This window comes from Alosa sapidissima, chromosome 18 (assembly GCF_018492685.1).
Source record: "Alosa sapidissima isolate fAloSap1 chromosome 18, fAloSap1.pri, whole genome shotgun sequence".
Classification (NCBI taxonomy): Eukaryota; Metazoa; Chordata; class Actinopteri; order Clupeiformes; family Clupeidae; genus Alosa; species Alosa sapidissima.
Genome location: NC_055974.1, coordinates 12,573,101 through 12,589,217, shown reverse-complemented (window position 1 = coordinate 12,589,217; position 16,117 = coordinate 12,573,101). Strand labels below are relative to the sequence as shown.

Genomic DNA, 16,117 nt, shown 5'->3' with positions numbered 1-16,117 from the left:
AATATATGGAAGATTCAATTTTTCAACTAAATAACGGTATTCAGTATACAGTAAATTACACTATTTTATTTTTTTGAGATGCACCTGTACTGTACATTTAGATCAGTAAACTATAAAATCAATAAGGTCAATAAGACCAGTACTGTGCAAAAGTATTAGGCTCCCCTTAGATTAGTTGTTTTAGCAATGTTATGATGACCATGTATATGTTATTTTCTCATTGTCTTTATTGGAATTCAACCAGAAAATAGAGGGAATATAAAAAAAACAAAAAAATGTTCAGGTTCTAGTCTTCTGCATCCATTCGATTGGTTGTTTTTGCAGTGTTATAATGACCAATCTCGCAAGGGGGAAGCTCACGCCGGTTGGTACTGGTACTGGCTATGCCACATTCAGAAGTGGGAAGGGATGACGACACTTTGACAGGTTGAAGATCTCATTGAAAAGCTACAGTTGGAAGAGTTCATTGGTTACCTAAAGTGGAAAAAACATGGCAAAAGATTTTTATACAAAGAGCCTTGATGAGGCAAGCTAATACTGTATTCCTTCCTGGAACAATGAAGAGGGTCACCAGAGGTGTACAGTAGCCTATATTTCAGGTGGCTCCTCCACTTTGTGCCATGCCAAAATGCTCTTGACACAGTTTTAGGGTGAGCCATGGTTAAGTCAGCAGCTGATCTCGAGACCCCCATAGCTGTATCTTCCAGCAGCCTTTGGCAAGCAAGGCATGCCCGTCAGTGGCCTGGGTGGGGAACGACAGCTCCGTCAAGAGCTTCCCCCTTGGATGATTGGTCATTATAACGCTGCTAACAACAAATCCAATGGCAGCTTGAGACTGAAATTGGATTGGGATCAGAACAAAACGTATATTATACTGTATGTGTATTTAAATACTATGTATTTACTGTGTTCTCTGGTCATATTATAATTAAGAGTGATAAACAATATGGTCCTTATTACTGAAGCAAAACTTGAGGTGCCTAAGACTTTTGCACAGTACTGTATGTCTCAAACTAAACTTCAGGTTAAAGAACTTTGTGGCAGTCTGTGATGTTGTTCCTTACAGCCAAACAGGTGTTCGGGTTGGCTTGTAAACTTCTGCACGATGCTACTGTACACTATCTGATGAGGTTCTTTATCTTCCAGTACAAACAGCAATGACTACCCCTGGTGGCAGTGATCATCACCAGCAGAGGAGACTACCGTGAACTCTTCCTCATTGGTCCCAAAATCTACATCGGTTGCTCCCTGCGAACAACAGGATCTACAACAGAAATGTTTTCTGGTGGATTATCATAGGATTAGAAGTTTCAGGGTTAGCCTGGCCTTTTGTGACTTAATCGCCTGTGGGTTTGTTCAGGAGTTGCCACTCTATTATTATTTATTAATTACCCATTGAGGTTGTGGAGCCCCTGTGGATTCCAGAGACTATGCCTTCTGTTCTGATCTTGATTGATCTGTCCAAAGCCTCCAATAAATCACCCGCCTTCACTCTCTTTGAGTTCTCTACACTCAGATTACTTTTGCTGCAGAACCCGGAGCTGCCTTGTCACACCTTGACTTCTGCCATTCACTCACATGGCCACACACTGTGAGTGACACCCAATTGTTTTTGTAATGTCCACCTAATGACTCTGGAGGGCAAACATAAGCATAACATTCCAGATTTGCCTTCAACAAGACAAAGATTTTCTGAATGCTCTGATGCTCACTCACAGAACATTTTATTGAGCCCCCTTCTACCTAAACACCTTATATCCTATCTGCACTCTGCTAAGTGGCATCTCGTACCACTATGCAAAATGGTCCAAGCAAAGCTCTTTGCCTCCACATAGTCCCAATATTTTTTTAAAAGTTTCATACAGACTAAGATCTATCTTTCTTTCTCTGCTTGATCATTAGATGCAGGTCTACTTTTCCCCCTGCAGCTATGTGTTCATCTTGTAGGCCTCACTTGTGGATTGGTTTTAATTAGCGTATGGCCTCTGCTGTAAACTGGGGAAGGACTATAGGCTACATTGTGTTTTCACTGTTCAGTTTTGTGTAACACCTGCAGATTCAAGGACCCCCCCCCCCCCTTTAATTTGGGATGGGGTGGGGGTATTTAATATTTCACTAAACCATTACCTGGGTAGGTCTACTACAAAAGCATTTTTTGAATTTCATTATAATTATTTAAATTTGTGTCCACCTGACCTGACCATGGTAGGTTGGGCTAAATGTTTAGACTTATCACTGAGATATCCATGACATGTGATGTTAACATGATAGCCAGTGTCAGCACCAGGTTACCCATCATAGGACCATAACCAATGAAGCTTCCGGTAGCAGATCGGGTACCGACGACCGACACCGCCCCTCTCAGCTGTGCACAGGCGGCCATGTTGCCTCCCAGTGGTTGCTTCTTGCTTGCTTGCCTTCTGCTTGTTCCGGTATCTCCGTGTAGCTTTCAGAATGCGTTGCTGCTGCTTGAACGCAGTAGCCGTTGCTTTCCATAGGCCTACTGTCCTCTACCAGTAAAGAGAGCAAGCTAGCGCATACATACACTTATCGTGGCATGTAATGCTGGAGGATTTTACAACTTGATTTTTTTTCGGACGTATTTTAAGGACATCACCTTCGTAACACGAGTGTTTGGTGTTCCAAGTGTTGCCGTCCTTATTTGAATCACGCACTCGGAAATAGAGGAGACGGCGCTATTCATGGATATTTGATTTTTCTGGACTGCTTATTAGCCAGTGCGCTTGCTGACCAGACGTTACCCCTCGGATTAGTAGCTAACGTTACCTAGCTAGCGCAATTCCACAGCAGACCACAATACTTGCTACGGTTGCTAGCTTCATATCTACTTGGATGTAACGTTAACATTAGCTGACTAGCTGGCTGATTTTCTTGACCAAGCGGCTTATTTCCAGACGCAATTGTCCCTCACTTCAAACCAGGAAGAACATTTTTGTGCTAAATATTCACACCAGCAAACGTTAACGTTACCTCGTTAAAGTTATTTGTCAGGCAACGTTGATTATTCATTTTTCTGCAGCGAAGGTCGGTCGAGTTGGAACCGATTTAGACCGGCCTGATGTATTGAATCTACGGACTTGATTTTGGACTGCCTCAACACTCACACAGATCCGACATTTTAAACACCAGTTTTTTTCTCCTTTCTCTTTTTCCTTTTTAAAACCTAATGTGGGTGTGCAAATCAAGAGCAGTTGGTTTTATGAAGTGCAAGACCGTGACACGTTGATGTGTTTCCTTTGTTGGATTGCCAGTTGATGGTAACGTTAACGTTAACTAACGTTAATTTGGACTGGCTATCAGTACTGTAATCTATTTTCTGTTTGTCTATTTCATAAATCAGCCCGTGCAGTTGTCGGGATCAGCAAATCAGGACATTGACGGTTAACCTTAGAGTGATTATAAATTCTGACGTTTGGAAAACTTTTGCAACCCAATTTTTCACCTCTGTTGACATGGACACGTACTTGTAATGTGGGATTCAACTTGTTGATCTTTGTCTGCGTGGCTAGCTAGCTTGCTAGCTCTTTGGACCTTTTTGATCCTTGGTCCTCGACCAAAAGGACAGTAATAACCTCTACCGCTAAATGTGTGTATGATTCTTAGACATTTTTCTTCATCCCCGGACCCCTTTTTGAAGATCCCTGACCAAAAATGTCATCCCGGCCTCCGTTACTAACTGTCATAGAAAACTCGTCAGGTCAGGTAAGTGGAGTTCTCAAGATAGCAACCACAGCTAGCTAGCCAAGAGACTATCACTGTCATTGAGTTTTCTTGCATTCCTTTACAAGCAACCTGGATAGCTATAACGTTAACGTTAGGCCTGTTGTGCATAGAGTGGGCATCAGAAATATATGTTCTATGCAATTACACAGGGTTTGTGAGTGTGGCTAGAGAATGTTTGTGGTGCTCACGCAATATTGCCATTTTATGAAATTGAGGCAGTAACCTAACGTTAGCTAACGTTAGCAGTGGCTAGGTAGCCCAACGTTCAAGTCAGTCATCTCACGCTTGGTGAAATCGAGCATTTCCAACCAAATATGTTCGTTCACAGCCAGTGGTGTCATCCAATGAACATGGTTTTGCTCATATTGGTTAACATCCACAGGCCTGTTTGTATTTACTATGGTGCTTGTTATTCAGCTAACTCGGCATATAGCCATTGCACGGGCGATAATATATAAAATAGAGAGCATCCCACCTGATTTCTTTGCTAGTGGTTGGATGTGACCACCTAGCTTGCTAACATCAGCTACTAAGTTATCTAGCTTTAGCTAGCCATGTAGGTAAAGGGAACTAATATGGAAATAAATATACACTTTTGTGACTATTTAGGAGAAGTAACGTTATATCATTTCCTCTGTGTGAATGCTTAGGTGCAGATACAAATGTTTTTCTTGTGTCACAAATCAAAGGGATTAAGTTTTAGTGAGCTAACCCCAGTGAAAACTAGGCGTAAAAGCCCTTTGGAGTGTGGGAGATCTCTTTAGTGATTCATAGTGTCACACATTTGGCAAAGCAGTTTTTGGGGAGACTAGGAACAGAATCCCTTGGAACACACTGGGTGTATTTGACAAAACGCCAAAGTGGCTTCTCCCTTATACATAGGGAGATGTAGCCTTATAGTTTAAGTACACGGAGTTAGTAATTGAGCATGATTGTAGAATGTTTGAGTTGCACTGTGAGATTAACAGATGAAGATGAATCGATTCATACTATGGCAAGATCATTTAGATATATTTTATATTTTTTATCATTTCAGTTCACAACTTCCTCAACCATGCAAAGATGATTTGGTCCCTTGTAAATGTCTTATTTGCTAGTGTGTGCAAATGTGGACAAAGGAGCCACATTTATACACTAGGTTTGCAAGATAAGCATGGCAGGGCTGGTTTCAAGTTTCAGCACAGCTTGTAAAAAGTAGCTGGATAGATACTATGACAGAGAGGAACTGAGTGTTGACTGATTGAATGATGCTTTTCATAGTATTTCCAGAGAGTGGTGGTGTACTGTTATTTATAGTAGCTTAGGTCATGTTTGTAATGGAATAAAAATGTGGTCTTGCAGAGTGCATGCCCCCCTGTATTGTAACTACATGAAGGGTGTTGTCTGAAATCAACTCTGGTGCTGTTAATATATTCACATATGCTAATATGTGTTCCTGTTTACCAGTGATGGAGTGTCACCACGCTACACACACACACACACTTTGTTGTCTTTCGCATTACCTCTTTACCTAAACATCATCTTCGGTCAGACACAGACCTATAACTACAAAGACTATGGGTTTTAGTCACACAGATAGCAATCAGCCTAATATTGCATTATATTTAGGAATTTCTGTACATTTCAAACACTCATCTGGGAGTGTGCTTTTGCCCAGACTTCACTCCCATCATTACACTCCCTGTCATTATGACTGTATGTTGCATGCTGCCACTGTGGAGCTGCAGGAGCTGTTGGATCCTGCTCATCCTGTCTCAGCTTGCCTCATCTGCAGTTAGTGGAAATGGATATTGAATCTCCGGATAAGCTCTGATGCCGGATAATCTCCCCGAGAGATAGAGGGACGGGCAGATGGATTCAGATTCAGGTACATGTGCTGCTGATGGTGATTAGAGCGGGAGAGAGTGTGATGGGCGAAGATAGAGCATCTTCCTTGTGTGCTCCTCTGCCGGGATGAAATAGGTGTTAACATTTCCATTTGTTCATTTTAGCAGATACATCTGTCCAAAGCGACAGTGACAGTATTAGAGCCATTCTCCCCATAGCAACTCGGGGGGGTTAAGAGCCACATTGCCTTGCTCAAGGGCACAACAGTGGAAGCCGGGAATTGAACCCACAAATTTTCAGGCTACTGCATGCTAAACAACACATGCGCATGTGAGGCAGGCTGTGATGTGATGTGATGGCCAGCGGTCAGCTGGGGCTTAAAGCTTTCACCTGTCTGCAAGCCTTTCGCTCCCGGACACACACGACCAAGCGGGCCCTGCAGGTTTAGCCTACATGATGTCATCCCGTGAAGGGACAGTGGGAAAATGAGCTGTGCCAGTGTGTGACGTCTGTGAACCGCTGAAAGCTGCCAGCGTTGTTGAGATGCAGTTGAGACTACTCTTGAGACACCAGCGTGCTATTTCTTCAGCACCCCTGTGACATTGCACAAGCCTCCTATCACGCCAACATCCTGTCGTTTGGTTAGGACATAGTAATGAACTCCTACAACTCTCTGTTTTCCATTGGAGTTGTCTGGCCCCGATTTTAGGTCCAGGGAGCTCTAGCAGTCCATAGCCCACTCTTCTCATTGTGAAGTGTGCCTGGTCTGGCATCCTGGGCTTAAAAGGGCTTCAGGGGGTTTCCTGTCATAGAGAAGCTGAATGGATTCAAAGAGTCTATGGAGATGGAAGAAAGGAAGAAATTCATAGGGTTTCTCTGGTTACTAAATTATTCTGTGATTTTGAGAATTTACAACTTTATGTAGAGTGAGAACTTGTATTGTCACAGTGAAAAATAAAAAAAAGGATAACACAAATCCATGTCTTCAGGCATAGTAGTTGTCAGAATTCCATGTCGTCAGGCATGGAAGAGTCATCTATAATCACGTGATTGACATTGAGGCTTACATTTCCAACTGTTCAGGACGCCATTGGACCTTAGATTCAGAATGGACTGCCATATACCCCACTGGTTAATATTATAGCCTATATAGGAAATGTCATATATTTCCTCAGTTAGACATCTACAGGGTTCCTATGCAGTATGGAAAACCTGGAAAAGTATGGAATTTGATTTTAGTAATTTCCAGGTCTGGATAAGTATGGAAAAAAGAAACAAGGGTATGGAGAAATATTTGTGTTTCCAGACTATTGCATTTGCAGTACTAATCACTTCACTCAGGTCATAATGAACCATTCCTACTGTTGTGTAGCTTAACTGTCAGTCCCCATCGTCAAGATACAACTAAAAATGACCCAGCTAAATGGCCGAATATTAAGTGTCATTTTTTAATTCACTTCAGTTGTCCATACCTTTGTTTTCACCGAGTTATCCCAAACCAGAAGTGGCCGCAATGTCGAGAATATAGTCAGAAAAATCTACGGAGAAGTTTGGAAATTTGAGTATGGAAAAAGTAGGCAATTTTGAAATGCAAAATGTGTAGGAACCCTGCATCTAATCAAAGGCTTAAAGTCCGCCAACCAAACCAATTTCCCTTTTGAGGAACTCTAACCTCCCATAGTTCCTTGTCAGGCCACTCCTCCCTTGTAAATGGATAAGGGCCGTGTCCTCTAAGCCTGCTGTGTGCACCAATTGGGACGGTATCTGTGTAGTCCCCCAGCTGAGGGTGTTGAGTCGGTGGGTGTGTGTAGGGTGAGCACAATCGAGTGGGCGCGCTCTGCTCTCTGGATCTCTGACCTTCAGCCTCTCCAGTAGCAAGGCTCATAATTACACGGCGCTTTGCATTTTTTACAGACAGCACTATATCAAGATGTGACCAGACCACGTCATGCCACACCACAGTAGGAGCCTAAGTCCAGAGTTCTTCACCCCCCCCCCCTCTCTACAGTTTTCCTTACCCTCTCTCTCTCTGGTCTCTCGTTCTCTCTGGTCTTTCTCTCTCTCTCTCTCTCTCTCTCTCTCTCTCTCTCTCTCTCTCTCTGTCTCTCTCTCTCATCCACCCACACGAGTGGCCTCCATCTGCATGTGGACTGGCCAGCCAGTATTATTTTGTTGCTGTGTTGAAACAGGCATTTCCAGTCGAGCTGGGTGTGAAGTCAGCGAGAGGGAGTGCCCTGGCTCACCTCTCTCTCTTTCTCTCTCTCTCTCTCTCTCCATCTCTCCCCTTTCTGTTTTCAACAGCTTGACGTCATTCAGGTGTTTGTTTATGATTGAGTGAGTCATGTTAACTGCACAGAGTCGGTGTCTAGCTTCTCCATTTTGTGCTCTGCCTTTGGACTGCTGCTGAAAAGACATGGCAGGCTTTTGTAGCCCATTCAAAATGTTCAAAAGATAAGTTCAAATATACAACATACAAGTTGAGCAAAAGCTTGGTAGACATTAAATATAGAGAAGAGAGAACAATTCTTCAGTCAATCCCTCTGGCTCTCTCCCTATGAGGCACTCTGTTTCCAACATATTCGCTGTAAGACTAGGTTATAAATAGTTGAGTGTGTTTGCATGAGCGGGGGGGGGGGGGGTGGTCGGGGTCACTGCAAGATTATGTTGACACTTCTTGCTGTCATCAAAGCATTTGAAGTCCTTCCCGGACTGTTTCTTGTGTTTTCCCTATTTAGTGTTATAATCCATCCAACCGTCACACACAGATTTTCTCTTCAGTCTGCCGCCCCCCCCCCCAACTGCACTTCTCTGTAAGGAAGGCTGGAATGCCTTCTCTACACCATCTCTCTGTTTTATTAGATAATTGTATGTCCAGGTTGTGTGTGTGTGTGTTTTTTTTACTAAGGTACGTGAACTAGGCCATGCAAACATGCATCTTGTCTTGCAGTAATGTCTGTCTTCATGTCTGTTCTCATCACAACTTTCAAGTGCTTTGAAATGATTGCAGAGGTATGTGTTGGAGGGAGAATTTATATGGTCTTTGCCATCCAAGTTTTATTTTATTTCAATGAAATGAGCTGTCAGTGAGGAAGGCAAATTGATACGAGCTTTATTTGTGGGCTGTTGACAGTTTTCTGACACAGGAAGAGAGAGGGAGAGGGGGAGAGACAGGACGTCCAGCTGCTGCCTATTTGTGTCCTTGGCTGTTGCCGTGCTCAGTTGGAAATAGAGGCAGTGTGATATTTATACCCAGATCCATTTACCTGCAGGTTCCTTTATTTATCCCATCTTCTCTTGTGCGTCTCCTTCCCTTTGTCCACGCTTTCTTTCTGTCTTTCTTTTGTTGCTCTTTTTTTCTCATACTTTCTTTTCTCTCTCTTTCTCTCCCTCCCACTCTTTCTTTCTTTCTTTCTTTCTTTCTTTCTTTCTTTCCATCACTCCATCTTGCCCTGTGCTGCTTACTTTCTGTCGTTGGCAACAAACTGTGACCCTCTGGTACACCAGTGTGTTAGGCCAGTGTTCATATTAAACCGTACCTCTTTGGGTATGTGTGTAGTGTGAGTCTAGGGAGTAGTGGAGTGGCGCATCTAACATAAGATGCCTGTGCTGTGGTAATGTAGAGCTAATCAGCCTTGTTGGACAGTTGTGGTTTTAGTTTGCGGCTTTATTGAGGATGGGTGTTAGTGAAAGTGCGCTGGTTTCCCATGGTGACGCGGCGATTTATTTAACCCATTGCCAGTTCCAAACGCATAGTGTGAAGTTGCCCATGATGACTTACTTCCTGGTTTCAGAACTGATTGTGTATGCCAGTGTTAGCTAACTGCATTAATACAGGCTGTATCAAACTAGCAGTGATAGGCTACATTTAGCTAACAAATGACAAAGCTTGAGAATAAGGAAGTAGGCTATAGTGAGATTAGACGACTGGGCTTAATCAATAAGTCAGTCACTTATATTTTCTCAAGGTTGGTTTTTGTGTGTGTGTGTGTGTGTGTGTGTGTGTGTGAGAGAGAGAGAGAGAGAGGTTATTTGAACTCTGTATAGTGTCCAAATACAGTGGCCGTGAGTTAAGTCATGAGGCTTCCCAAGTCTAATTTTAGCCTCTAGAAGGACCTATGTAAGGGTGTGTCTGTTAACCCCTTTTCATGGTTCTGTTTGGGCCTTATTGGGTGGGTCGCATTTCAGTCTGCGTCACAGTATGGATGAACAGAAATGAAATAAACGTTTTTTTCATTTGATTTTAGTTGTTCCCTACAGACTTGTATGCAAACAACTTTAAAGGAACCGTATGTAAGAAATGAAATTGAATTAATCTTAAAATGGCCCTGATTTGTCACTAGACATTAGGAAATCAATGCTAATTTCAAATACTTATATCACTGACAACAGTAGTCCGGCCAGGATATCGTCATTTCAAAAAGTGAAGTTGCAGCCCTCAACTGATGTTGATATTTGTGTTTTAGCCTGATCCGCCACCCTCCACCTATCTAGTAATCACAAAGTCAGTAGTGTTTCGGCATCTGGGTTGCCAGCTCTGCTCTAGTTACCACATCTGCGGTGTACACCGCTCTACAGTATTTTGAAAGTGATTGTAGTACCAGTTTTGGCCAAAATCCTACATACGGTTCCTTTAAAGCACCTGACATGAGCATAAAAAAAAAAAAAGAAAATCTGCTGCATTGCATATTTTCAGACTTGTTAACAACCTTAATGATTTTTTCACCATCGCTTCAGTTTTTTTTATCTACATGACTGCAAAAGACAAAGCTTAAAAAAACAGTCAGAATGTGAAGTCATTAAAGTAAAGTAAGAGCCTTTTGTTGTTTGGAGTCCTTTCACTCCACTGCCAGGGGGGAGAAAAAGTCAGTATCAAATCTTGAAGTTTCAGCATGACCAATGGTGCGATGCTTGTAGTGCTTGCTGAAACTGCCCATCTCAGGTGAATGCAAGCTGACTGTACTCAGTGAATTGAGTTTTGTGTTACTGCTGTATAATGCAGCATTAGGCAGAAGTGGATGAATCATCATAATGCTGAGTGTTTGGGATTCTGGGTAAGGTGTAGTTATTTGATAGTTCAGTCGCACCCGTCCGAAACCACACAGAGAAATGCTTGCAGAGAGAGAGAGAGAGAGAGAGAGAGAGAGAGAGATAAGGATAAAAATGTTAAGAGTTTGAATGGAGTGAGGACAATACCATCCAGCGACAGATCTCCATGGCAACATAGCCATCACGACTTTGTCAGCATACCAGGTCCTACATTACAACATGCTCCTTCTTAAAGGCAAAGGGTGGAGAGCGCTAGAAGAGATCAATGCTAATTGCAGTTGAAACAGGGGCAGGCCTTGTCTGGTCCTGTGCTTTTACCCGAGGGTGATTAGCCCTGGTGCAAAATGTAAGCCTAGCAAGGAAGCTTTCACAATGAGCAGTCTCTCTCACACACACACACACACACACACACGTACACACACACACACACACACACACACACACACACGTACACACTCAGGCAACACAGACATACACTCCCAGGTAGAGAGAAAAATTGAAGCGGAGGGAGGAAATCGGAATAGGTACCTGTCAGGTAATGATCAGTGTAGAGATGTCAGCTTTGAACAGTGAAGATAGCATCTATTACCTCATCCTAGGTCTCTCTGAGGCTGAGCGCTTGTCACGTGTGTAGAATGTGCGTGTGAAAGGGAGTCATCCACCCACACCAACCTGGTAAATGTTTAAAACTCTAGTGTTAAGGCACATCAACAGTCGGTGGATGGATACGCACACTAGTGTGTGTGCTCTGATGGCTGCATGTAGTTCCCCAGCGAGGGCAGCTTTTTAATTGCAGCGATGCATGCAGAGAGTTTCGCAAATCACACACACGTCCCTGCACTTTTGTAAACTGGCACAGGCACTGTTGGGGATGGCCCCCACCACCCTTGAAAAAGCACCAGTGCACACACGAACACACTGGGCAAGACTCTGCTGCCGACATTCCGATCCTGCTAGTAGTGATGCTGCGAGAGAGGAAAAAACCTCTCCTGCTTATGTCACACTTTAGTATTTTACCCCTCTTGTGGTCATTTTTCTGCCTCAGATCTTGATGTGTGTAGCTATGGACAGGTGTGTGTGTGTGTGTGTGTGTGTGTCGTGTGTATGTTTGTGTGAGTCTGACTGTAAGAGAGAATGGCCCTTTCCGAAACTAGTTACTTCGCCCTCTCCCTAGCCACTTGCACTCTGTTTGCGCATTCACATGGAGGGTCCGCCGTATTAAGGGCCATCCGAAACCAATTACTGTGTGTTATAAACCCTCCAATGCCGCATGAACACCGATGCCTCCTTGTCGAAGGTGTGCATCAATTAATGCGGCATGTCACAAGCGCTTCATACAAATGTGAGTTCCGTGTAAGTACACCTGTAAACAAATCCATACGCGGGCTACGTCAGAACCTGTTTCCGCTAGGCAGAGTGAAGTCCGTCCCAAAGCTGAGCTGAGTGTGGTATTCTACCCTACACGCTAATCAAGGGAACTTCATTTAGCTGTGAGGGTGATTCCACAGGAGTGTAAAAGGTAATCGAGGGGGAGTGGGTAGGAACTAGTTTGGGAAAGGCCCAGTGGCAGGGGGAACCAACTGGACTGATGACGTCGTTCTACACCTCCCTTTGCATGTCAGTTGTTGATGGTTTTCTCCTTCCCAGTCTGTAACTGCAAACACTAAAATAAGTGTACTAATACACAAACACCGAATGTGGATTCTCACACAGTCCAGTGGTACTATAGTACATACTCTGAGGAACTTAATTGGGATGATGCAACATCAAACTGCGCAAACTGAGAACTTGTTACTCGGTTTGTAAATGCCCATGTTCACTGTTTTGCCTGTACAGTACTTAAACATGTGTGGACTGACGTCAGTTGGAAGTGTGCAACTCTGAACTTTGATCAAGGCTGCCTTTTAAAGGCAGCATTCTTCCAGAACAGTTGTGGTGTTTGTGGTGTGGTCAGTATTTAAATACAGCCGCCCATGTGCCTTCAGTTTAGTTCCTCTGAACTCCGTGGCTCACGTTGCATGGAGGAGGAACTATGTTTTGGACCACTTTCACCCTTCCGGTATGCTCGTGTGATCCATGATGCGGTAATGGGAACGTGTTTGTTTTTGGTCCTGGTGTGAGATGGTTCGTAGCCAGCACTCTATTCAGTTGATGTGTTTAGCAGGCCTGGAATGATCGAATAAACCGTCTAAAGTGATGTGGGTATGTGTGTATATGTGCCATGCTGTAGGACCAGATGGCGATGGCTGGTCAGATTTTAATCTGGCCTAATCTGTGTATATAGCAGCTGTGATGGAGGGCAGTTTAATATGTTGAATTGGGTGGATTGGAACTTTAGAATGTGAAATTGGGATTGCGCTTTAAGTTAATTGACAGATTAGGGGATTTCTGCACCGTCCAGAGGCATCCCTCGGCCTAATGAACGATTATAGCATTAGCGTCTTTCCGTTGAGGTTAGGTTGGCCGAGTGGTGTGCTCCCTAGCCTCTCCGCTTGTGTCTCTGTGTGTGTGGCTGACTGGCTGACTTTGGATGTTGTGTATCGGGTCTCTCTCTGGAGCCTAGAGTCTGCCGCCCCCCCACCCCCCCCACGCTCCCTGCTGGCCCTGAGCACCCTCACCTGTCTGCCAAGATCACACATGTAGACAGCAGCAACACACAAATGCTACAGAGCTGTAGACACTTACTCACGTTGGCACCAAGGGAACGAACGGCCACACTGCGCCTTCATATGTATGCACACACACAATCAGGAGTTGGTTGCATCAGAGAGTTCTGTTGAAGAGATCTGATGTAATGTTTTGTTCACAGTACACTTTAATACAAATTGCATGACATGCATGGCCTCTAGGATGGATATCGTCATTTATATCTTCATCGGCAAAAATATTGTGACGTATCGTGATCAAGGTTTAAATCGGTATCGCCCATTTCCTAATGACCTCTTGTTTTCCTAATTGTTGAAAGTAAACATGAGAAGTAAACAGTTGTAGTAAAGAGTCTCATTGTTGGAATTGATATTATTGATATTAGCCTAGCACAATAATGTAAGCAAACTAATTAGTTAGCCTATAATATGCTTTTATTTTATTACTGTTTACTTTTGCTTTTTATGTAAAGCACATTGAATGACCTCTGTGTATGAAATGCGCTATATAAATAAACATGACTTGACTTGACTATAATTTAAATCTCAAGGAGGGTTTTCCCCATATATTGTATAGCCTACCCTACATTCTGTATAACGAAGCAAGTAATAAGCTTTAGATCAAACGCAACTGTCCAAATGTCCGGTACCTTCCTTGTTGGCCAGAGTGGAGCAGTGGGCCCAGGAAGAAGTGTGAATCTTACTGCAAAAGTCGTCGGAGAAATAGTTTTCTTAAAATATCAGATTTCGTAGTTAGAGAAAGATTTGTACTAGAATTCCCTTAATGTTTGTTGTTGTGGCATAAGAAAAGGCGCAAAAGGCATAGATTGTTCATCTTGTTTTTTTATTTTAAATGCCATTTCATGCTCAGACTGTAATTTTTTTTGTATACGATTTGTGTTTTGAGTGAGATGACTGGACACTGATAAATACCAGTATTCACACTGTAAGTTAAATTTGTTTACATTTTTCCCACTGCAGGATATCTTTTTTAACACGAAGTGCATATCTGAAAGCACATCTTCTTTCTATTCTGTCTATCTATTTACATCTATGTAAATATACAGTCTAGCATCTGTGAAGATCTAACATTCTAGCATCTGTCATCACGGGTTCTTTCCAAATTTGCAGTGTCTGTGTACTGCAGATGCTTTGATAGCGTTGCATTTGTTTTTTCCATGTAAGGTATTTTGACTTGATGGGGCATTGACATTTGAGCACATTTGTGTCCATGGATGCACATGCTGCCAGTAAGGCTTGCCATAGTCTTATGGAGAGAGTGGAATATCACATGGGCAAGGATGTGCACACATGGGACATTACATCTTAGCTTTCGCAGGAACATAAAGCTCTAGCTGCTTGCATGTAGTTCATTGATTCAGTTTTTGGCATGAAGTCTGAAACCGATATACAATATATAGTTCTTCAGTCTTAAATTACCATTATGATTAAATCAGACAATGTAGTTGCATCAGACCTTACACGTTGGGCCTTGTACGTTGAATGGAGAAATCTTCAAGACCAAAAGTGTTCAACTGTCATTGTTTGTAGAGCGTTTCTGGACGCTACAAATGCTCTAGTTATACGATGCTTGTGTTCTAACTCAATCCTCATGGTCTCTGTTCCCCTCTGACAGACACACACGGACTCCAAGGGAGGAGGCCGTCCCAGCATGCCGCGCTGCCGGAACTCTGTTGCCACATCAGCAGATGACCCACATATCGGCAACTACCGGCTGCTCAAGACCATCGGCAAGGGCAACTTTGCCAAGGTCAAGCTAGCCCGGCACGTCCTGACGGGGAAGGAGGTGAGCACATACCTGCACACATCACTGAGGCCGTCCTCTGTCCTTCTCTCAGCATCACTGGTCTAAAGTTCTGTCCTGCTGTCGCTGTTTGTTAAAGGTGCTGAAGTAGTTTCTTGGTTTTCTTTCCGCCATGTTCAGTTGTTTGAAACAGGTTGCTGTTGACATAACCTGTCCATGGCAGATCAGAAATGAGTCTTATAGAGTATGAGTTCAGCCACATTGTATTCATCCCTTTTCCTATGTCTGCTAAACGGTCAAACAGTCAGACAAGTGTCATTTAGATGAGGCCACTTATTACAATAGGCAATTCATTGATGGCAATTAGAAAATTGTTAGATAAATGTCTCAGTAAGCTGAGTTTGCTGGATAACCCCCAAATTCAAGGTTGCATGCAAGGTTACATGAACCCCAAGCATGCTCTTCTTTTCAGTTGCAGCCAATCACATCCTGTGCTGTTTGGATGTCACTTGCGGTACATTGCATAATCATTTATCAGTGTAATTGCTCAGTCACACTTTCCACATGTTGTACAACAGCATAAGCAGCATGGAACGAGAATGAGTGCTGATGGAGTGAGATGAGTTGCAGGAAAGAAATTCAATTAATATTAATTAAAACAATTAAAGGTGATCGTTACAGTTGTATAACAATAGTGCAGATTTGACCAAGACCAGCACACAAACCTCAATAGAAAGACACTAGTGCCCCTTCAGTTAACTTTTGGACCAAATTTTGAGGCATCATGCTGATCGGCTGGACTTGTTTATGGCTGTGGCTCAGTCTGAGCCTCTATGGTTGTTTATTATTTACAGTGTCAGGACTGTACAAACATTTTAGTTTTACAGCTAGGATCATTGAGACAGCTAGGATCATTGAGAGGATGTAAGGGGATGAGAGTGGCACACTGCACCCCTTGTCAATGACTAGTCATTATCAATAATCATTGATATGAGAAAATTATTGTGATGTTTTCACCTATAATGGCCAGCCCTAACATGCATTAATTTTAGTCTTGAAGAGTTCATCAGCTTTGAGACACAAATCTTAC

The 16,117-nt window shown here is 43.1% G+C and overlaps 1 protein-coding gene across 6 annotated transcripts in view; it reads left to right on the top strand.

The window, feature by feature from the left end:
* The first annotated feature begins 2,300 nt into the window (after positions 1–2,300).
* Positions 2,301–16,117, top strand: part of mark2b (MAP/microtubule affinity-regulating kinase 2b) — a 37,085-nt gene continuing 23,268 nt past the window's right edge. For 2 of the 6 annotated variants that reach the window (XM_042069827.1, XM_042069824.1), the window contains exons 1-2: positions 2,303–3,723; positions 14,899–15,069. In XM_042069827.1, the coding sequence (XP_041925761.1) occupies positions 3,673–3,723; positions 14,899–15,069 (222 nt within the window). In that variant the 5' untranslated portion in view covers positions 2,303–3,672. Of the gene's footprint in view, positions 3,724–14,898; positions 15,070–16,117 lie in introns of all 6 variants that reach the window. The other 4 variants (XM_042069828.1, XM_042069826.1, XM_042069825.1 and 1 more) reach the window with 3 other exon arrangements.